Genomic DNA, 25112 nt, shown 5'->3' with positions numbered 1-25112 from the left:
TGCATGAAGAATCACTGCTGATAATCAAATCAAGAGTATTACTCCCTCTAGTTGCCTCCCGAACATGCTGATGTAGAAAACAATCATCCAATAAATCCACAAAAGCCCTGCTAGTGTGTGAGTAACCAGCCCCCAAATTCCAGTCAATATCTGGGAAATTAAAATCTCCCATTATAAGACTCTCCGATTTACTGGCCCACTCTATTTCCATGTACAGTTCCTTATTATACTCATCAGAGTCATTAGGCCTATAGCACACTCCTACTCTCAATTTTGATCTCCCAATGCTTATGTCACACCAAACTGACTCAACACTGCACTGTTCGGCGATGTCGACTGGCTTCACTTCCTTGGTTTTTATGTGTTTCTTAACTAATAGCATAACCCCTCCCCCAAATATTGTGCCATATAAGAATGCAGTCTTTAAAAATCTCTCAATAGAATGTTTTGGTCTCCTAAATTTAACTTATTACATCCTATTTTTAAAAAATGAAGGGTAAAGTGCTTTTTGCCAAGTTGTTAACATGTTTCCTCTTCTTACAAACACAAGTGCATCTCCTATTTGATTTTCATCACTGATGGTGAAAAATATTCAAGGAGCATCACTGTTAAGGACACCTTTTCTATTATTTAGAAGGGCATCCAGTGGTAGAACCATTCAACTAGTTTGTCATGAAACATCTAAAAAGTTTGAAATTTAAAAAAAAAAAAAAAAAAAATTCATTCACCTTATTATTCAGCCATTAATAAATGTCATAGGAATTATTTTCAGAAAATAAGTTTGTTTTTTTTTTTTTTGTTTTTTCTTTTTCAGCCAAAAGCATCTACCAATAACTTCCAGGTTCATCACATAGAAAGTCAAGTTAATGAAACTGGTTCTGAAACTAATAACATAAATGCGACATTTAAACAGGAAAGAGTGACAGCAATAGATCAAGCATCTTCTCTTGAAGATAGTGGTATTTTAACAGACATTGCTTGTAACCAGGAAGTAAGTGCACAGAAGACCATAGATGAGAATAGTAAAGATAGCATAGCTTTAGGTATTGAGGATCATTCCATTAGTCAACGATCAGATGAATCTAATAGCAAAATAAATAATCGTACAGATGAAATAAATAAATTCTATCAAAATATGTCTGAATCTTTTCCTGACATACATTTCAGATTGCCTTTCAAATATTCTTTTGAGGAAGAGAATACTCGAAATCACAGACTAGTAGAGCAGATGACCAGGGATGAAAGATGGAATGCAACAAAAGAAAGAAGAAATGGGTTATTGAATATTAAGCCTTTTCCAAACAGCTCTCATCCAGAAAGAAAAAAACATCTGCATGAAGAAAATGATATCTTGATTCATTATGAGCACGAAATTGATCAGGTGAAAAGAGACCATGCTATGGAATATCAGGATTTGAAGGAAAAATATAATGATAGAATTGAAAATCTTTTGCAGAAACTTAGTGAAGCTAATGCTAGGTAAGTCACTAATAGCATTTATCAGGTATATCTTATCACCTTTATAACACTAAAGTTAACATTGGTATCATTGATATGAAATTTTTAATATGTGCAAGGTGATTATAAATAAACTTTTTAGCATTTCAGAATTTAATGCTTTGGTAATGGTCAGTACTACGTATGTGGAATTTCTCACAGAAAAATCTTATGTGCATAAGACTGTCTATGAGGAACTCATTTCTAAAAGTTCTGTTGTTATATGGTTTTGACTGTGAGAAGGACTACTACAGTTTGCTTTGCATATTTTCAGCAGATCAGGATATAATCTAATTGCTTACACATGCTTGTATGCAAGAACCATTATGCCAGTAGGAAAGCCAAAAAAAAAAAAGACTTGGCAGTATTTTCAGGGCATAGATCCCCACTTTACAAGTGAAGCCAGTTTCTTAATCACATTGTTTTGGGATTGTGGCCTAAAGTTTTTTTTTTTTTCTGGCAAAGTAAGACCTCTGTTCATGTGCTTTTTCTCTGTGATTATGAAAATGAATTATAAATATTCCTTATAACAGATTTTTTTAAAAAATTATATAATTTTATAAAATGTTTTTAAATCAATACCATAATTTTGTATTAAAAGCTGTACTTAGGTGATAGGAGAAATTATATATATTACAATTGCATTTGAAATTTTTATTTTCCTGAAGGTTGATTTTAAATCAACCAGGTATTACCTGTGAAAGAAATTTCTCATTGAAATAGTCCGTATTATAAATATGTGAACATTTGCTAGAAGAAAGATATGGATATCACACCTTTACTATATTTTTGCACAATTTTAATGATTATTCTCACACTTAAGCAATGGTACAGCGTACTGTCACAAAATAAAAAGAAAAAAGTGACAATATTGGGTACCAGTAATTGCTCTTTTTTTTCCCTCCAATTTTCATACTGAAAAAAAAAAAAAAAAAAAAAATCATTAAGCAGATGTAGAAAACTTAAGAAGGCCTTACGTTTTCATGATTTTAAAGTATTTTCATATAGAAATATTTCTCATACATTAAAAACAAATTGACATATTAATAAGTAGAAAGTCATAAGTTGTATCTGCTGTAGTATATTTATAAATAAAAACGATATTCACTGAACTAAATGCTTTTGCTCTTGTAGTATACAATTTAGCAATTTTATTTATTTATTATTGATTTTAAAGTCAATATTTAATTAAAATAAATTACTTAATGTGTGCAGTGTATTACATTTCGGGTGAATTAAATTTTTTTCATAAATTAAATGAATTTTTTTTCTGCAATTAACAGAAGTGAAAATTAAATATAGTTATCAATTAATTACTACAATTATAACTTTGCAGAATACTTCATGAAAGTCTATAGTTTGAATTCTCTAAACTTAGGCATTCAGTGTAATTACAACTATGCAATATTTATTATTCTTCACCCATATCCTTTTTTTATAGTCTTTTCTCTCTGTTTATACGTATCCTTTTGCAAGCAAGATTGTGTGGCGCCTCCTTAGCCAGGTGGGCAGGAGCAGTAGTGCATAGCATACGCTTCTTGATTAGACCAGGGTTCGAGCCCGTGACCACCAAATACTGAGGATGCGAAAAGGTCAGGGAACGATCACCGCATATCCCCGGACCAATATGGCCTTAGTTGCTAATGCTCCTAAAAACCAAATAACAAACAGCAACATTGTGTTCATGAGTCTTATAAGGATACGCACAATGTGCATGGTCTGTCTAAAGCTAATAATACTGAATTTAATATATGTATTACTTTTTACGTAAAAATTGTGTGAAGAAAAAAAAAAAAGAAATAATTGCCAGTTGTCTATTTTTCCAATTACAATACAGTAGACTGTTGAAATGACAGAACATTCAAGCTAGCGGCACATTGAGATCGGATGTTTACATACAGCACAGATGTCTTGCAGTACTGAAAAAAAAAACAGCAAGTCACGTGATTACCATATTTGTTTGTTTGGCATTTTGAAAGTGAATTCTGTATTTATATCACAGATATACTGCTGTTTTACATTTATTTTAAATTAAAAACGACTCACTATGGCTCCTAAAGTTAATAAACCTCATACAGAGAAGAAAAGAATAACATTAAAACTTAGTGACAAACTTGATATAATCCAAACTATTACATTAGTTACCCGGAAAGTTAATTCATATACCCATTGTGTCTGTAAATTGAGTGTGTTCTTTGGTCAATTTTCATGTTTTGCTGGACGAAAAACCCCAGTTTCTGGGGGGGGGGGACCTTTCTATCTATGCCTGAGACAGACTAACTCAGCCATGGAGTGAAAAAAGCCCATAAGTTCCTCGTATCATCGACAGGGTTCAAACCTGGCCCTTTTCCACCTGCTGTGGGAAGGATGGTGATGATACCACTGTGCTACTGCACAGACTAAACTTGATATAATAAAGAAAATAGAATGGGGCATAAGTAGGAGTGTATTAATGGAAGAATATACCATTGGATCGTCATCATGTTTGCTTTTTATGTGCAGTTAATAAAATTGCATTCTTAATCTCTCTTTCTTATTTAACCTCATTATTTCTGCATTAAATATAATAAAAATAAAACTTTCTAGATAACAGAAATAACGGCACCTTGAATTCCCGAAGGTGCCGTTATTCTGAAAGTCTACTGTAAATTTAGAATGCCTCAGAAAATATTTTCAGGAAACTTTCAGGAAATGGAGTTTCTGGGGGGGGATTACAAACAGTTGTTATGAATTATTAGTCCTTGGCAATGTATAATAACAAGTAAGACTGGTTGCAACAGAGCAGTGCTTAACTGGGTGCTAGAAATCTCTCCTCTGGATGGGAAGAATGAAGCAGATGACCTGTATATCAGATGATAGCAAGGTAGTGTACAAGATTATGCACCACAATTGTCCAGCTATGTATATAGATGTCTGTGATAATAAAAAAATAATAATAATAAATAAATAAAAAAAGTTGTACATTCCATAATCATCCAGAATCTTGACCACCACCAAGAATTGATTCAGGAACACTTCTGGGTTGTGGATGGAATCGGTCATAACTTCGCTATCAATATAATAAACATGGAAGAACATAATATGAGAAAATGGATGGTGATTACATATGGGAAAACTGTTAAATAAGTTTTAGATATAATGGCTCTGTAAATTCCAGGTTTGAATTAACAGCATAAGTTTTTATGTGTGGTGCAAAAGTTTTTGCCAGTATTATTGAGGATACCTTAAAGGTTCAGGGAAACTGCTAGTTAGGGGGGATGTGGGTAATACTGACACGCGTTTATCTGATAATATTGGTCAACGTAACTCTTGCACATACCCTAAGAGTTCTTATCTTTTACCCCAACTAGATGTATTATCTAGATGTTCTGGGGGCAAAGACGTTTCACGTGAGGGGGTAGCTAATATCAGGGAAGAGAAGCTTAAAAACTTCAAGGGTTGTGTTAGGGTTGTTAAATATACAAGAACAGTAAATCTTAATTGTTTATACAGTAACGTTAGAAGTGTCGTCAATAAAATGAGCGAATTCGAACTGCTGGTTAAAACAAGTAACACGGACATAATAGGGCTTACAGAGACGTGGTGCGACCCGGAAATTGGTGAGGATGAGTTTCAGTACGGCTTGTATAATGTATTTAGGAAGGATAGAGTAGATAGAAGGGGTGGTGGGGTAATGCTTCTTATCAGAAGCAGCCTGAGTGCGACGATAGCTTTCCCAGATTCAGACATTTCACATGCTGTAGCCAGGTGGGAAGGAGCAGCAGTGTGTAGCACACGCTTCTTGATTAGACCGGGGTTCGAGCCCGTCACCACCAAATACGGAGGATGCGGAAAGGTCGAGGGAATGACCACCGCATATCACGGAGCAATATGACCTTAGTTGCTAATGCTCCTGAAAACCAAATACAAACAAACATTTCACTTGCTAGTATAGAGTCTGTATGGTGTGAGATAGTTGGAAACAAAGGTATAATGCGAGTAGGAGTAATCTACAGACCAGGTGATTGTGAAGATTATGACAAAAGCCTCTACATGCAAATGGAATGGCAAGTAAGCGTCAATGCCTTATTATGGGTGATTTCAATTTGCCTCTGATTGGAGTCAATGGGAAGGAAACTCGATATGGGGAACAAAATTTTTAAATCAACTAGATGACTGTTATTTGTATCAACACGTCAGGGAAAGTACTAGAGAAAAGAATATCCTAGACCTCATCATCACACATGAATCAGATGACATAACAGGGCTGACAGTAGAGGAACCAGTAGCAGGAAGTGATCATGGAGTTCTACGGTGGATGATGACTAGAGAGGTAGCAGAAGTAAAAGGCAAAGGAATGGGTTTTAATTTCAGAAAAGGAAATTACGATGCCTTAAGGTACTACATGGCCTCTATTAACTGGGTAGATATCGCGTTGAGAATGAATACAATTGAACTGTGGTGCGCTTTTAAAACATTAATCACAGATGCCTTAAATGCGTATATACCATTAAAAAAATACTCCATGAGAAGGGTTCCAAGTTGGATGAATAGTGAAGTTGCCACATTACTTGAGCAGAAAAAGGTGGCATGGAAAGGTTACAGAGCAATAAAAAGTACTGAAGCCTATAACAGCTACAAGGTGATCTGTAATAGAGCCACAGAAAAGGTTCGACAGGCAAAGGCAGTTTAGGAGAAATCACTAGCAAACAGAGCAAAGAGGGGGGACAAAATTCTTCACATATATAAATGCCAAGAAGAGCAGGACAAACCAGATCGGACCTTTACGTAAGGGAAAGGGGATAGTATTAAATACACCAGCTGCCATTGCAGATGAACTCAACAGTTATTTTGCATCGATATTTACAAATGAAAAGCCTTTTGTGGCAATGGGAAATTGTGCGAGCGAAGTTAAAAAATATGTAATTAATGATATTGAAATTTCGCAAGATTATTTAATGAAAAAACTTTCGAGCCTACAGACCAGTAAGGCTCCTGGAGTTGATGGAATATACCCTATAATCTAAAGAGAGGCGGCAAGCGAGTGCATCGAACCATTGAGGCTAATTATGCGAGCATCACTAGACTCTGGGTTGGATTTTGGTAATTGGATTTCCAATCCAATTTTGGATTGGAAAAGTGCGAATGTATCTCCCATACATAAGGGTGGCTTTAAAAGTGAAGTTTGAAATTATCGACCTGTCAGTCTGACTTCAGTATTATTATTATTATTATTATTATTAGCTATATGGTGCAAGGAAGCCTGAGGCTTATGCTGCACCAGCCAAAAAAAAAAAAATTCCCAAATTACCCTGAGAGAGAGAGAGAGAGAGAGAGAGAGAGAGAGACAAAAGTAGAAGGGAATCACCAAGAAAGAGAAGAATGATGATATCCAGCTCAGGACCCTGGGTGTGCCAAGCCCATACTCACCAGATGTGAGCCCCCGGGGTAAGTAGGGAAAATCATGGAGGCAATGATCAAGGGTGGAATTCAGGATCATTTGGATCGAATTGAAATTCTCAAGGATACTCAGCATGGTTTTGTAAAGGGAAAATCATGTTTAACAAATCTGGTTCGCTATTTCGAAAGGGTCACTCACGAGCTGGATTTAGGGAATAATTTCGACATTGTTTATTTAGATTTGAGCAAAGCTTTTGACTCAGTCCCACATGAGCAGTTGCTTTATAAGCTGGAACAGGTTGGAATCACTGGGAAAATCCTTAGATGGATAGAGGGATGGCTTCAGGGCAGGAGGCAGAGGGTTGTGATAAATGACTATTCCTCAGATTGGGTTGATGTAAGAAGTGGGGTTCCCCAAGGATCAGTATTAGCACCACTGTTGTTTTTAATTTTCATAAACGACATTGATGAAGGGATAGAGGGTGTGATGTCTAAATTTGCAGATGATGTTAAAATTGGTAGAGTAGTTAATGAACACTGTCAAGCTGAGCTTCTTCAGAGAGACCTAGATAGACTTCAAGAATGGTCAGAAAAATGGCAGTTGTGCTTTAATCCAACAAAGTGTAAGGTATTACACCTGGGAAACAGTAATCCCAAAAAAACTTATTCACTTAGTGGAGTTCAACTAAACCCAGTACTGGAAGAAAGGGACTTGGGTGTTACGATACGGTCAGACATGAAATTCTCTGAGCATTGTAAACAGGTTGCAAGGAAGGCCCATGGTGTCCTATCGATGATCTATCGAACTTTTGCAAGTAGAGATAGGGACGTGATAATCCCATTATATAAGGCTTATGTTAGACCACACTTGGAATACTGTGTTCAGGTATGGAGACCGCACCTAAAGAAAGACATCAAGCTTCTTGAAAGGGTGCAAAGAAGGGTAACTCGCCTGGTGAGATCGGCAAAAGGACGTCCTTATGAAGAAAGACTTCGAAAATGTGGGTTGCAGAGTTTGGAAACTAGACACCTTAAAGGAGATTTGATTGAGGTGTTTAAGGCTCTGAGAGGCATCAGTAAAATGAATGAGGACAAAATTTTCAAGATTATAAATGATGCTAGAACTAGGGGACATAAATTCAAGTTACGGGGGGAAATGTTTAGATTGGACTGCAGGAAGTTTTATTTTAGCCAGCGAGTTATAAATTACTGGAATAAGTTGCCTTCATGGGTGGTAGAGGCCGACAGTTTGGGGAAATTCAAAGGTCATCTGGATAGTACTTTCGGGTAAGGGAAGCGCATAGGATGATAGGTTTAATTTCCTTTTTATTTATTTATTTATTTATATATATTTTTTTTTATTAATTATTATTATTTAGTTATTTATTTTGTTTATTTATTTTATTTATTTATTTATTTTTTGTTTTTATCATTGTTTTGTTCAGATTTTTTTTTTTTTTTTTTTTGGCTAGTGCAGCATAAGCCATAGGCTTTCTTGCACCATGCGGCCGTTACTAATAATAGTTCTTGAACTAGTTTGTAAATATCATAAATCATAGATTTAAATTCTGATGGAAGTCAATATTGTATGTAGATTACTTTTCAAAATATGTTCTTCAGCAGTTTAGCTAGTAAATTTTTGATTAATTTATGATTTTAATAGAATTATTAATCCTTTTAGATATTTAGAACTCAGACCAGATTATGATCGAGCTCAAGACAGAATCAGACAACTGGAGAATCAGTTAGATGGTACAAGGAAGGAAATGTTAGCACAGGAAGAATGGCATAGTCAGATGTACTTAAAAATGTACAGGTAAGTTAGGAGAACATTTAAAAAAAAATTCTCAAAGATGTAGGGGAAGTGCATCTTTCATCAATACTTGAATCAGTATTGCCCTGCTTTTATTAAATTTATGTTTCAAAAAGTCACCAGAAATGGCTTCTGCAGCACTTATTTTCAGTTGATAATTTAAAAAAAAATAAAATAAATAAAAAAATTTTCCCTCTACTTATGTAAAGAATTTTATTGCATTAAATTTTAATAAATGGAAGACAGTTTAATAAACGGAAGCTCTGCTGTCTTAATTAGGAAGATTACACTTGCACCCTCTTTGACAGCATTTGTGAGACAGATAACATTTCTGGGACAAAACATATAAGCCAATAAAAGTTACTTAAGCAGTTATTATTATTATTAGCTATATGGTGCAAGGAAGCCTGAGGCTAATGCTGAAATAGGCAAAAAAAAATCCCAAGTTACCCTGAGAGAGAGAGAGAGAGAGAAAGAAAAAAAAAAATTAGAAGGGAATCACCAAGAAAGAGAAAAATGATGATATATAGCTCAGGACCCTGGGTGTGCCAAGCCCATGCTCACCAGATGTGAGCCCCCGGGATTAGTTGTAATGAATGTATAAGCTAGTAAAGTAATGTTTGACCTGCTTATATAAGAATATCATAAATAAAATAATTTAAACTGCTGTTTAAATCTTCTAAACCTAATACTGTAGCGCTGACTGAGATTAATATCATAGCAGCACTCCAAGTCCTTGATGAGACAACTGGGACACATGTCAACAAAGGTACAGTGTGCAGGATGTTGTTTGATATGTGTTACCACATCATGCAGCCATCCACAAGCCACTAATACCAGATGCCACCTAGATTGGTATAAGGCTTGCCATTCTTAGACCATAGATAAGTGGAAATATTGCTAATAAATAACTTGGTAATATTATCTTGTAGTGAAGAGTGATGGTACATGATCTGCCAGTCTGACGGTCATTCCTGGGTGTAGCAGATACTCAGAGAAAGCTACCTGCAAGGCTGTATTTTCCCAGCAATGAAGTTTGACAGAGGCAGCATGATGGTATGGGGCTGTTTTTCGTGGTTTGGCCTGGGACTATTGGTTATTTTGGACAAAACCATGAATGCTAAGATTCAGTGGTCCTGGACAATATTATCTCCATTTTTGCAGCACATCAGCAAAGGCCTATACTTGCACCAACAGGACAATGCTTCATGTGCAGTGTTGCTTTTATATACTGGTTGATCTGAACTTTTTTTTTTTCTGCATGGAACATTGCTACTCGTGATTGCTACTTGTGATTCAAAGTTTAAGGACATGAACATTGTGTAGTAGTCACACTGACCAGCCCAGCCAAGCCCAGCCCAAAGCTCTGACCTACCTTAACCTGTAGAGAACTTCAGAGATGAATTGGATCATTGGGTGCATGTGAGGGAATACTACCCTAAAAAATTAAGTTGAACTGATTGCTGCTTTGAAAACCAAATTGTGGAAAACGTTGGAGGACATTTATTAAAAAAATAAATAAATAAATAAAAAAAAATAATGGTAAAGAGTCTTCTACACAGACCAGAGGATGTTAAAAAAGCTAAAGATTTCGGATTTAATAAGAAATTGATTTTCCTGTAAATAAAGATTATTTGTATATGTGTAGGTGTTGGAATATTATTGGTAGGGCAGTGTATGTGGAGCTTTGAGTCAAATTTTTGCCACTAGCAAAAATTTCTGACTTTTTTTGTCACGGGTTAATTCTTTGACCATACCTGCAAAGAATCATTTACAAATCTTGCAGGTATGTGGTGATTTGCATATTCAATGACCCTCCACAAGCATCTTCCACTTCATCAGTGGATATCCACATGTATTCTTCTCCAATATCTTGATGAATTTTACAAATATCATTATAAATAGTTCTAAAATTCTTTCTCGAGGTAGACTGTTCTGGAATGTTTTGATTTTATTTTAAAAACTGTTTGAAATCTTGATTGCTTAACTTATTAACAGATATTGGTACTTACCAAGACAAGACATGGATCTTTGAAAAGTCACTTCTCTTCTCTCAAGATACATGGATTGGTTAAAAGTGACTGAGCAACCAGTTCTTCCTTGCTTTTTCTGTTTGGCCACAATGTGCAGCATTGCTTTTATATGCTGGTTGATCTGAAATTTTTTTCTGCATGAAACATTGTTTTAGCATTAGCAAGGGCACATGATGCAAGACAACAAGCTTATACAGCATCAGCCTAAAAAAAAAACACACACTCCCTTCTCATTTCACCCATTCACTCGCTCCAAATGTTTGTCCAGTTCTACCTTGAATCTGTTTAAGCTGTCAACTTCTACCCACTGGCTAAAGGCAAACTTCTGCACATCTATCCTACAAATGTCTTTCCTCAATTTGAATTTATGCCCTTTCAAATGATTATTCTGAGCAAGAGGAAGAATTCCATCAGCATTGAGCAGGCTCAAACCATTCAAGGCTTTATACACTTCAATCAGATCACCCTGCAGGTGCCTAACCCCCAGACACAGTAATTTGCAAAACTTAAGCATTTCTTAGTAAGAGCAACCCTTTGTTCCATCACTAATCTTGTTGCCCTTCTCCATACTCGTTCCAACAGCTCTACATCCTTCTTAAAATGAGGCCTCCAGACCTGTATACAGTACTCAAGGTGTGACCTGACCATTGCCTCATACAAGGGGATAATCACCTCCTTACCTCTGCTAGAAAAATTACTGTATATCACTGACAAGACACCATGAGCTACTCTTGCAGACCATCTGAACTGCTCAGAAAATTCATATCTGGATGCACAATTACCCCCGGGTCCTTTTCATTCTCTACCTCACAGTTGAGGCGCCTCTGTAGCCAGGTGGAAAGGAGCAGCAGTGCGTAGTACACGCTTCTTGATTAGACCGGGATTCGAGCCCATCGCCACCAAATACGGAGGATGCGGTGGTCATTCCCTGACCTTTCCGCATATCCCGGAGCAATATGGCCTTAGTTGCTAATGCTCCTAAAAACCAAATAACAACAACAACTACAAAGTTGATACGTTACTCGGGGGTTACTGCTTCTCATATGCAGTACTTAACATTTGTCGATGTTAAACTTCAGTTGTCACCTATCAGCCCATCTGCTCAACTTTTCTAGATCCTGTTGCAGCAGCATACTGTCATTAGTGTCATTAACAACTCTGCCGACCTTAGTATCTTCTGCAAACTTGGACATTAAGCCTCATATACCATCATCAGTATCATTAATGAATACAGAAAACAACAATGGACCCAACACTGAACCTTGGGGGACTCCACTAATAACGTTAGTCCAAGAAGAGCAGTGTCCATTGATTACCACTCTGTCTTCTCCCCCTCAACTATCCCTTTATCCATAGCAGCAATTTGCCTCCAATGCCACACTGCTCCAATTTGTGCAGCAGTCTTCCATGTGCAACAGTATCAAAAGCCTTTCTAAGATCCAAATATATGATATCAAAATTATTCTTTGCATCCAGTTCTTTTGTGACTACATCATAGTATCGAATCAAATTGGTCACACAAGACTTCCCTTTAACAAACTCATGCTATGTCCGAGCTATAACTGAAGTCTTATCTAGATGATCTTGCAGTGCTTCTTTAACCAGTGCCTCCATTAATTTCCCTGGAACAGAATTTAAACTAACAGGTCTCTAATTACCTGTTAGTTTAAATGTGATCCCAATCCACAAAGGAGGATCATTTTGATCCTCCTTTGTGGATTGGGATCACATTTGCACATTTCCAGTCCATGGGTACCTCCCATGAGTCCAAGGAAGCTCTCATAATTATGGCTAAGGGTTTGCTTACTTCCTTTGCTGCCTCCTTTAATATAACTGGATAGATTCCATCCATCACAGGTGCCTTTCTTATGTTTATCTTCAATTTCTCCTCCACTTTATTTCAGTTATTACAAGATTATCTAGCTTACTGCCAGAGTTTAATACACCTCTGACATTCCCCTCCCTGAATAACTCCACGTGTGTGAATGTAGATCCAAAATATTCATTTAGTTTGTTAGCTACCTTAGCAGGACCATCAACAGTTGAACTATTGATATAAAGTGGACCCATCTGATTCATCCCTTTCCTTCTAGAGTTTATATAAGTAAAGAACTCTGCTGTTTTTATTTGTATCCTTTGCAAAAGAATTCTCGTAATCTGCCCTTGCCTGCCAACCTCGTTTTGACTTAATCACGTCATCGACCTTTACAGACCAGCTTATATCTATCTTGGTTACAGACCAGCTTATATCTATCATAGGCTTCTGTGTCACTTGTTAATTTATATGTATCCCATGCATTTTTCTTCTCTGCCATATGTCTAATTAGTTCATCTGACATCCATTTAGGCCTAAATCTTGAACAATATTTCTTAGTTGGTATGAAAAGCCTAGTAGCTTTCAAGATTATTTCTTTGAATGCTTCCCATTTTGAATTTGCTGTTGGTAACATCATCAGATGGTCCCACCATATAGAATTTTAATACTGTAAATCCCACTTCAGCACACAGTGATCACTGCCACCTAGTGGGTCCTTTATCTGTAGTTCTTAATGCATGAAGAATCACTACTGATCAGATCAAGATTATTACTCCCTCTAGTTGCCTCCCAAATATGCTGCTGTAAAAAACAATCATCCAATAAATCCACAAAAGTCTTGCTAGTGCATGAGTGACCAACCCACAAATTTCAATCAGTCTCTGGGAAATTACAATCCTCCATTATATGACACTCTGATTTACTGGCCCACTCTATTTCTCTGCACAATTGCTCATTATACTCATCAGATTCATTAGGCCTATAATGCACACCTACTCTCATTTTTCCTTTCCCAGTGCTTATGTCACACCAAACAAACTCAACATAATCCACAATTCCACCAACGTCAATTGGATGCACTTCTTTAGATTTTGTATTTCTTAACTAACAGCATAACCCTTCCTCCCTTTCTGTACACATTGTACTCCCCAAATCCCAATTCTGCAATGCTTATGTCTGCGTAACACAATGTCTCTGATATCCCAACAATATCTGCCTTTGATATCTTGGCTAGCACTTCAAGCTCAACAAATTTATTAACTATACTCCTAGCATTGATATACATGCACCTGTTTCTACTCTTAGTTACCCTAACACAGCCCATGTATTTACTTGTTCCAGTATGACTCCCTACAGTCCTGGAAATCCCAATTGCCTTGATTTCCATGTTGCTTCTCAATTGCATACCATCAGGAAATATTCTTGCACCCTTTCTATTTAAGTGTATCCCATCCCTGTAGAAGCAGTCTCTCCTGTTAACAAGCACAGACCAGGCTGTGCAAAATTCTACACTTGAGCCTTGCACAATCTCTCCAGGGCCGAATTGATCGAAAAGGTTCTCATCGTATACTACCTCCTATCGTGTTTTGGCAGAATTGCAGATACTTTCAATTTCAACCCTAACTCACAGCTTTTTTTCAACATTGACCTGTAATTGTTAAGTAATTCCACCGGTCTCCTACTCTTAATATCATTAGCCAACGTGTACAACAATATCACCCTTTGTGTCATCAAAAGATGATATCTGCTCTACAGGTCCATTAGGCACCTCAGATCACAACTTGGTGATTGTCTCTTCTGCAATGGAGCCTTTATCTCATGGCAATTCCCAACCTTGTGTTGTTTGGTATTACAAGAATACAAAATGGGATGACCTGCGAGATTTCTTTTCTTCTTTTCCTTGGTCGGACTACTGTTTCAAAACTTCTGATGTCAACGTTTGCTCAGATCGTGTCAGTGAAATTATCCTTGTTGGAATGGAATCCTTTATCCCACACTCCACTTTAAAATCTCGTCCTTTACCTAAAACTTAGTTTTCCAATAAATGTGCTAAGGCTGTTCAGGGGAAGAATGTTGCATATCATAATTGGCTTGTTTTCAATTCTTCAGTTTCATTTTCTGCCTACAGCAAAGCTTGCAACAATTGTAAAGCTGTTATTAATCAGTCCAAACTAGAGTTTGAACAGGCTAAGAGTAGAAAACTTGCTTCTTGCCCTAATGGTAGCCGAGATAATGTCCCGTTCCCGATTGCTCCACAAACATGAAACCAAGCTGTGCATTTCAAAAAGGCTGTGATTCGGGGGCCAACCACCCCGCCCTTAGTTCTCCCCTGAGCCGCAGCACTCCCATTAGTTTGAACCTTTTGCTTTGCTGCTCTCGTCTTAGTCATGATTTATATTCAATTTCAAATAAAATTCCAATACAAAATATAACCCTAAACTTTTGTATTGTTTTCATGAACAATACAAAAGATTACACTGTGATCCACTGTAAAATGTGTTCCATGATTGGCAATCCACAATTCCATAAATTTAGCAGCAGATTAGATATTTGTCATACTGAATGAAAGCTTCAAACTGCCTATTGTTAAACATTTTATAGAAAATTCATAGCATTCAAAGAATATGCTTTTATTGAATGCATTGATGGAATGAGAATTAAAACAAAACGTCACTGAAGTTTTCCCACACTGTTTTTGTAATATTCTGATGATATCAATGACCAAAATCACAGTTCCAAGTTCAATGTCCAAAACACTGATCAAATTAAAGAAATAAGCTGTGTTACTTGTAATATTTCTGTTATATGCACTAATGATTAAAATTACCAAAATATACATGTAATTCTGTGTCTAGTCATATTTATTATTAAGTTTACCTTCAAAAATGCATGATATTTTCATCCATACAGAATGCTTATTTGCATTGTTTATCATAGAACACAATCTTCCTATCTAGGTATAAGGTATGTTCGTGTCAGACGGCACCTGGGATTTCTCCCATCTCCGCGTGTATTTTGCTGTATCAAGGACAGTACACTGTCAATCCAGAGACTTGAAAGTGTGTGGGCCGTGTCTGTGAAGTGTGATATGTTGTACCCATTGTTTGTCCCGGGCCCCTAGTGGGGCCCGACGTTGCCCATACCTTGCCACGTGGAGGCTAGCCGGGTGTATCTAGTATCACAACAAATTGCTCTGGCAGCTCCTGCCACCTAGTTTCCTGGGATTTCAGTGGCTAGGACCTAATTTTAAAAAAATAATAAATAAATAAAATATGCATTTGACATTAATGCTTAATGCGATTTCTGTTAGGAAATTTCTGGTTGGGGTTGAATGCTAAAGAGATGTGTTAAAGGCCTAATAGGTTGGGCAAAATTTTGATGTTATTAAATTTAGACATGTGAGGCTATACCCTAGATAAAAGCTAATAGTGTTAGTTGTCTTAGAGATTTACATGAAGCCAGTAGAATTTAGACATTGATTAGAATTTCGCAGCATTGCTAAGGGTGTACTCGGTCGATTTAGTGAGAGGAGGGGGAGACTGAAGACTGGGGGAAAACAGATAGAAGAATAGGAACGATAGAGTAGGCATCCCTAAAGAGGTCAGTGGAGACGAGCCCCACCAGGCGAAGTATGGGAGGGAAGAGAGGAGACAGAGATCCGTCTCCTCCCTCCCCTGCCTGGGGATGGGTTTTTAAAGAGAACCACCAGGTTAGAGTACCCAGTTCAGATCGCCAATGGCGTGTTGGCAGCAAAGCCGCTGAATGTCTTTGTCGGTGTCATGTCCAAGCAGTGTCGAATCCAGTATGAAGGTCAAGCTGCCCATCCCGCTCCCGAGGTGGGATATGTTAGCTGGCAGTGGGGAACCCACCAGGCGAGGGGGTGGGGGAGAGACACATTTACTTCATTCATAATCTGCATTCTCGCTCTACTTGCATTCTTTTCTTTATTTATTTTTTTATTTATTTATTATTATTTTTTAATACTTTTTTTCTTATTTTATAATTTTTTTTCCAAGTTTTTTTTATATATATATATATATTTTTTTAAATTTATTTATTATTATTTTTTTTTTCACTGAACTCATTCATCTTTTTCTCACACACCAGGAGGGGATGCAATGATGTGTAGCGTAAATTTAAATACTAATTAAAACTAGGGTTAGTGTTTACTTAACTGTAGCATCTATGGTTTGTGTTTTTTTCTCACACGCTTACACTTTTATTCATTCTTCTAGCTCTCATCTCATTTATTCGACTCTTACTTTCTGCACTGCACTCTCTGGGCACCCCAGCTTACTATTATTCTTCAGTTGTGGTGCAGGCCTAGCCACAAGTTTTTTTTTTTTTTTTTACAGGCCAGGGGAGAATGCAGTGATAGTGTTTATGTGGTTAGTAAATGTTTGTTAGTACAGTATATATAAAGTGATGTAAGTTATTTTTAACTTTGTATTCTTTTGGCCAATTACATTTGCTCTTCCACTCATTCCCATTCACTCTCTCTCTTTCCCTCATGCTAGGTCACTCTTTCTTTCACCAAAACTGCCATTTATTCCCTTTTACCATAATTCCTAGTTCACTCAGTGCCCAGCCTATTTATTCTATCTTTCATTTTCATTCATTCATTCATTCTGTCTTTCATTTTCATTCATTCATTCTATCTTTCATTCTACATTGCATCCCCTTCCTACTAGCTTACTGATATTTTTCAGTTAATCTGCTTCTCTGGCTGCCTGTACATCTCCCTCCCCTACATGGTTACTTATTTGGTGTGGGGCCCCAGGTTCCTACACGTGGCAGGGTAGTCCTGGGGAGTTTTGTTATGTCGGGGTGCAGAATACTGCTGTCCTGACGATATTGCGTGATTTTCGATTTAGACAAGTATTACAACATGGATTTTTCAGGTTTAAAGAGTATCACAAATGAAGGTAAGTAAATTAAGTCGGACAAGAATAGTTTTTGTGATTGTATTTGCTTATTTTTGCTCTTTTGAAAGTGTTTTTGTTCAGCGCGATTGCTACAGCTTCACCTGTAGCGAACCCACTGGCATAGCCACTGATTTGAGTACATCTCAAAAGTCCAAAAATTTGAATATATTATACTTCAAAACTGCTTGTGATAAGGTTATTTTGTATGGAAAATATAATACTACTGACAGAATTAACTTATACTTAGTTTATAAGATAGTTTTCTTTGTCTACAGGCGTTTCCCGCCAAAACTGGAAAGTCGCGATTTCTAATTTCTGGTGGGCCTACACTGGAAATAAGTACCTCAGAGACCAGTACTTAAAATGGCAGAAATTGACTTATTTATGCAAAATTGAATTTAATGCAGAAATTATGGCTGAAAACTCAAATAATGACAAAATTCTGGTCAATGACTTAAAAGACTGCTCTGAAAATGACGCTCGAGTGCTCAGGGAGAGAAAGCCCCTGTTAATGAGGAAAATGGTAATGAACTGGATAGCTGGCCTCCTGGCCTGCTCAGTATTAAGAAGGGCAGGAAAGGAAAAAATCAAGAAACTATAGAAATTCCAGAGATGCAACAAAAGACAGAAGAAAAACTAAAACTTGACTACCTAACAAATTTGACTGACCCTATCAAACAGCAAAGGAAACCAGAGTGTATCTAGAAGAATATATGCACAAGCAAACCAGCAGGATTACTTCTGCAATTAGGCTGCAGATAGTGAACTGTTGGTCACTGCTTGAGCAGCAACTGATTGAATTAAACATAGAGAACCAAGTATTAAAATCAAAATTAGAGGTTACAACTGAGGAGAAGAACTATAAAACAATGAACACATTAACCTATGCCCAATGTGCAAAGGTTAATGGCAAACAGGACATAACTAAAGCAAAACAAATAGCTACTAAGCAACCTAATATAAACAAGGAAAGCAACATTATTATTCTAAAAGCAAAAAGTGATTCTACTCATAAAACCAGTAAAGCATTTAAGGATACAGTGGTAACAAAGCTGAGGCCTCATCTGAGAGAAATAAAGATAAACAACATGTGGAAAATCAGGAATAATGGAGTCCTGATCGAGGTAGCAAGCAAAGAAGATCTAAGAAAAATAGAAAACCACCCCGAGATGGAAAAACTGGGCTTGCTCCCTGAAAAACCAAAAGGGAAAAACCCTAATATTATAATCTTTGATGTACCTGTGTCAGTAATAGAAAAAGAATTCATGATGGATATCTACTTCAAAAACTTTAACAATGAAATGACAATAGATGAATTTGCTGCTGAATTCCTGCTGAAAAGAGCAACAAAAAACAAAAGGAATGGACAACTCAACATAATTGCAGAAATTACACCAAAAATTTGGAAGGTATTGCAGGGACAACAGAGAATCTATGCTGGCCGGACCAGTCATAGATTTAGAGAACACTTCCCTATCCAAAGTTGCTTTAACTGCCATAAATATGGTCACATTTCCAGAGACTGCAGTCAGAAAGAACCTGTTTGTGGTCACTGTGCAGTAACTGGTCATGATTACAAAAATTGCAAAAATAATCTCAGCAGCCAAAATGTGCTACTTGCAAGGCAGCATGGCTGACTGACTATACACATAGTATCAGGGATGATAAATGCCCCAGTAATAAAAAAAAAATGGCAAAACTTATTCAATCTAGGACCAACTATGGGCCAGATTGAAAACGTGAATGTGACTATGGCTCTAAATCTTGTCCAATCGAATGCTCAAAGAGCAAGAGCCGTTGTAGATCAGATCAAACTGAAATTAGAAGAAAATAATATAGATATCTTGGTACTCCACGAACCCTACACCCATATGGGTAGGGTTCAGGGATATTCATGTGTCCCTTCTACAGCAATAGTAGTTAAAAATACTGACCTTACAGTCACAAAGGTGGGTCACCTCTGCTCCCCAGTGGGAGTGTGTGTCCATATCACCAGTGCTGTAGGACAGTTTTACATTATTTCACTATATTGCAGACCAGGTGAAGATATAAATCCAACTATTGAATACTTACAAGTAGTCAACTTGCTACCTACTGCAAATATCATAGTGTGTGCTGATGTCAACTGCCGGTCACCCTTATGACATAGCAGTACGGAAGACAGAGCAGGCACACACAACGGCCAGATACTTTTAGACTATATAGCCACCTCACCCTTTCAAGTGCTAAACCAACCAAATAACCTCCCCACTTTTAGCAGTACCATGTGGGAGAGTGACATTGATGTTACTCTTGCCACCAATTCAATAGCTTATAAAATCACAGACTGGTGTGTCCAGCCAGCCTGGACCACATCAGATCACAGAGCCATTTCCTTCAAACTAAACAGGCATTTACAAACAACCCAACACTCTGTTGGATATCAAAAGGTATAACCATAAAAAGGCAAACTGGCAGATTTTTGCAGAACATACAGCAGCTGAGCTACAAAAACAGGAAAATGAGTGGTCTAGTTCAGGCAACTGTAGCCCGGACGAGCAGGCACTGACTATGACAAACATTTTAACAAAAACAGCAACCCTGTCTATCCCACGGCAAAAACCGAGGACGCAGACAGTTCCCTGTGGTGCCCCGAACTGACTATACTCAGAAGTAGGGTACACCAAGCAAGGAGACATTTTCAAATAGCTAGAACATCTTGGCCACAAAATGAGGTGGATTCACTGCGAGATTGTTATAGAACTCTCAGGAATCAGTATACAGCCCTCATAAGAGACAGGAAAAATGAATGCTGGAGGCACTTGGTGGGAACTACTGGAAACAATAACCCTTGGTGAGTTGTCTACAGAATAGTGACCAACAAGTTGCCAAGAGGAGATGTCTTAGAAACTACTGTCAAACCAGATGGAACCCCAACCCTGTGTTGGGTGGATTCTGTAAATAACATCCTAGACAGTATCATTCGGACTGAAACTGGAAATCATTCCCCCACACAACTAGACATTATAAAAGAAAACACTGAATATGACAATGCTAATATTGAACGTCTGTTCACTATACAAGACTTAGAAATAGCACTATCTAAAACCAAAAACAATAAATGCCCAGGTTTTGACCTCTTAGAGGTTGAGATTATCAAAAAATTAGCAGAAATAGCACCACATAAATTAATAGCACTATATAATAACTGTATGACAGAAGGTGTATTCCCAAAAATATGGAAACAAGCTGTGTTAAGATAATCCTCAAAAACCCTGAAAAACTCCCTACTGATCCCAAATCATATAGCCAATAGCCCTACTCCCTGTACTAGGGATAATATATGAAAGACTAATATATAGCAGATTAGCTCAATATTACACAGAAGCAGGTTTGCATTCCAACAATCAGTATGGTTTTAAGCAGGGCAATTCTACGGAGGATGCGATGCACCACCTACTGACAACAGTTAAAAACAGAGGAGAAATATATGCTGGCAATCTCCATTGACTTTGCTGGGACATTTGACTCACTCTGGTGGCCTAGTGTCCTTAGGAGACTTCGCCAGGCAAATGCCCCACAAAACCTCTATAAGGTAATAAACAGCTACCTTACAGACAGAAGTGTCTCAGTACGCACAAGGTTCCAGGAATTGACACGCCCTGTGAATAAAGGCTGCCCACAGGGTTCAATCCCTGGCCCTTTCTTTTGGAACATTGTTCTGGACGAATTTCTGGCCTTGGATCTGGGCCCTGTGGAAAGCCTGGCCTTTGCAGATGACATGATTTTCCTTGTAAAAGGTAACTCACGAGTGGTTGTAGATCAAAGACCAAATGCCGCCCTCTTGCAGCTGCAGGAGTGGGCACAAATGCACATGCTCAAAATATCGCCTGAAAAAACCAAACAAATACTTCTAAAAGGCAATTTGGACATAAGAAGACGTCCACAAATCAAAATTAACACAACTACTATAAAAATGGTAACAGAACTAAAATATCTTGGAGTGGTCTTTGATTCAAAATTAACCTTTTACCCCCATTTGATCTACTTGGCGAAGAAAGTGAGAAATTATGCAGATATGATTGCCAGGATCAGTCGAGCAGACTGGGGACTCAAAAGAAAGACCCTGGCAATCATATACCGTGCAATGTTCCTACCTGTTATCACCTATGTAGCCGGTGCGTGGTTCATCCGCTCGGCCATAGTAAGAAATAGGAATAAATTAGAATTGATACAAAGGACAATACTACTCACTATTACCAGAGCATGTCGCACAGTAAGCACACCTGCACTACAGTTGCTGGCCGGAACTCTCCCACTTTACCTGGAAGTAGCCAAAAGAGGCTTATATTATAGATTTAAAAAGGGCATACCCACAGAAATTCTGTGGGTATACCACAGAATTTCTGGGGATAGCCCTTGACAAAGCCAACACCTTCAATGATTAAAATAAAAGAATAGCCACAAAGCTCCACGAGCTATGGCAAACAAAGTGGGAGCAAGAAACCAGAGGTCTGGTTACCAAACGGTTTCTGCCACTGGTGTCAATGGTTAGCCCCAAGCCACCTAAGTGGTATGCCCCTGGACTTTTTACAATATTTATATTTACAGGTCACGGCTCCCTAAAGGCGAAACTAACCTCCTTAGGCCTGACCGATGACCCAAACTGCACCTGTGGAGAAAGTGAAGACTGGGCACACATTCTATATGAATGTATAATATATGACATTCCCAGAACAGAGCTAATAGCACAGATTGGTCCCCTTCCCAGGGGAGAAGAACATCTGTTCATCATAGAAGAGCAAAATTATAAAGCTTTTACATCTTTCACACAGAAAGTATTCGAAATGTGCAGAGCAATGCAAAGAATGGCAATTCAGCCCCCCAGCAATTAAACAATAATCAATAGTAAAATTGCCCAAGTTTCCCACCACGCCCAGACGATGACTTAAAAACTGTCAGGATAGCAGTATTCTGCACCCTGACAGAAACCTGACATGACAAACCTCCCCAGGATTACCCTGCCATGTTTAGGAACCTGGGGCCCCATGCCAAATAAGTAACCATGTAGGGGAGGGAGATTTACAGGGAGCAGATTAGCTGAAAAATATCAGTAGGCTAGTAGCAAAGGGATGCAATGTAGTATGAGTGAGAATGAAAGACAATTAATAGGCTGGAACTGAGTGAACTAGGAACTAGTAAAAGGGAATAAATGGCAGTTTTGGTGAAAGAAAGAGTGACCTAGCATGAGGGAAAGAGAGAGTAAATGGGAATGAATGGAAGAGCAAATGTAATTGGCCGAAAGAATACAAAATTAAAAATAACTTACATCACTTTATATATACTGTACTAACAAACATTTACTAACCACATAAACACTATCACTGCATTCTCCCCTGGCCTACAAAAAAAAAAAAAAAAAAACTTGTGGCTAGGCCTGCACCACAACTGAAGAATAACAGGAAGTTGAGGTGCCCACAGAGTAAGAGTCAAATAAACGAGATGAGAGCTAGAAGAATGAATAAAAGTGTAAGCATATGAGAAAAAGAACACAAACCATAAATGCTACAGTTAAGTACACACTAACCTTAGTTTTAATTAGTATTTAAATTTAAACTACACATCATTGCATCCCCTCCTGGTGTGTGAGAAAAAGATGAATGAGTGAAAAAAATATATATATATATACATATATATATATAAAAAACAAACTTGGAAAAAAATTGTAAAATAAGAAAAAAATATTTTAAAAAAATAATAAATAAATAAAATAAAAATAAATAAATAAATAAAAATAATAAATAAATTAATAAAAAAAAAAAAAGAATGCAAGTAGAGTGAGAATGCAGATTATGAATGAACTAAATGTGTCTCTCCCACCCCCTTGCCTGGTGGGTTCCCCACTGCCAGCTAACATATCCCACCCCCAGAGCAAGATGGGCAGATTAACCCTCATACCGGATTCGACACTCCTTGGACATGACACCGACGAAGACATTCAAAGACGAAAATAAAAATAAATAAATAAATAAAAATAATAAATAAATTAATAAAAAAAAAAAAAGAATGCAAGTAGAGTGAGAATGCAGATTATGAATGAAGTAAATGTGTGTCTCTCCCACCCCCTTGCCTGGTGGGTTCCCCACTGCCAGCTAACATATCCCACCCCCAGAGCAAGATGGGCAGATTAACCCTCATACCGGATTCGACACTCCTTGGACATGAAGACGAAAATAAAAATAAAGAAATAAATAAAAATAATAAATAAATTAATAAAAAAAAAAGAATGCAAGTAGAGTGAGAATGCCGATTATGAATGAAGTAAATGTGTGTCTCTCCCACCCCCTTGCCTGGTGGGTTCCCCACTGCCAGCTAACATATCCCACCCCCAGAGCAAGATGGGCAGATTAACCATCATACCGTATTCGACACTCTTTGGACATGACACCGACGAAGACATTCTGCGGCTTTGCTGCCAACATGCCATTGGCGATCTGAACTGGGTACTCTAACCTGGTGGTTCTCTTTAAAACCACATCCCAGGCAGGGGAGGGAGGAGACGCATCTCTGTCTCCTCTCCTCCCTGCCTACCCCCATACTTCACCTGGTGGGGCTCGTCTCCACTGACCTCTTTGGGGATGCCTACTTTATCGTCCCTATTCTTCTATCTGTTTTCCCCCCAGTCTTCAGTCTCCCTCCCTCTCTAACTAAATCAACCGAAGTACACCTTTAACAATGCCGCCAAATTCTAATCAACGTCTAAAATCTACCGGTTTCCTGTAAATCTCTAAGACAACTAACACTATTAGCTAACGTATAGCTTCACGTGTATAAATTTAATAACATCAAAATTTTGCCCGACCTATTTGGCCTTTAACACATCTCTTTAGCGTTCAACCCCAACCAGTGATTTCCTAACAGCAATCCCATTAAGCATTAATGTCAAACGCAATTTTTTTTTTTTTTTTTTTTTTTTTAATAGGTCCTAGCCACTGAAATCCCAGGAAACTAGGTGGCAGGACCTGCCAGAGCAATTTGTTGTGATACCGGATACACCAGGCTAGCCTCAACGTGGCAGGATATGGGCAACGTTGGGCTCCACTAGGGGCCTGGCGGCCAATAAGCCAGATAAACAATGGGCACAACATATCACACTGCACAGACACGGCCCACACACTTTCAAGTCTCTGGCTTGACAGTGTACTGTCCTCGATACAGTGAAACACACGCGGAGATGGGAGAAATCCCGGGTGCCGTCCAACACGAACATACCTTATACCTTATGTCCTAACAGTTTAAGTCATCTGGGCGTGGTGGGAAACTTGGGCAATTTTACTATTGATTATTGTTTAATTGCTGGGGGGCTGAATTGTCATTCAGCCCCCCCCCCAGCAATTAAACAATAATCATTGCATTGCTCTGCGCATTTCGAATACTTTGTGTGAAAGATGTTAAAAGCTTTATAATTTTGCTCTTCTATGATGAACAGATGTTCTTCTCCCCTGGGAAGGGGAAGAATCTGTGCTATTTGCACTGTTCTGGGGATGTCATATATTATACATTCATATAGAATGTGTGCCCAGTCTTCACTTTCACCACAGGTGCAGTTTGGGTCATCGGTCAGGCCTAAGGAGGTTAGTTTCGCCTTTAGGGAGCTGTGACCTGTCAAT

General features: G+C 37.8%; 1 protein-coding gene across 4 annotated transcripts in view; it reads left to right on the top strand.

Annotated features, from left to right (window-relative positions):
• Positions 1-25112, top strand: part of LOC150084390 (protein quick-to-court-like) — a 122311-nt gene that overhangs the window by 64080 nt on the left and 33119 nt on the right. For all 4 annotated transcript variants that reach the window (XR_016547105.1, XM_090376029.1, XM_090376027.1 and 1 more), the window contains 2 exons: positions 815-1479; positions 8558-8692. Coding sequence is in view for 3 of the 4 variants with exons in the window: in XM_090376029.1 (XP_090232155.1) it covers positions 815-1479; positions 8558-8692 (800 nt within the window). In the remaining variant the exon portion in view is untranslated. The remainder of the gene's footprint in view (positions 1-814; positions 1480-8557; positions 8693-25112) is intronic.

Source organism: Mastigoproctus giganteus, chromosome 6 (genome assembly GCF_048544385.1).
Source record: "Mastigoproctus giganteus isolate SK-2022 chromosome 6, ASM4854438v1, whole genome shotgun sequence".
Lineage (NCBI taxonomy): Eukaryota > Metazoa > Arthropoda > Arachnida > Uropygi > Thelyphonidae > Mastigoproctus > Mastigoproctus giganteus.
This window is presented reverse-complemented; position numbering and strand designations above follow the sequence as displayed.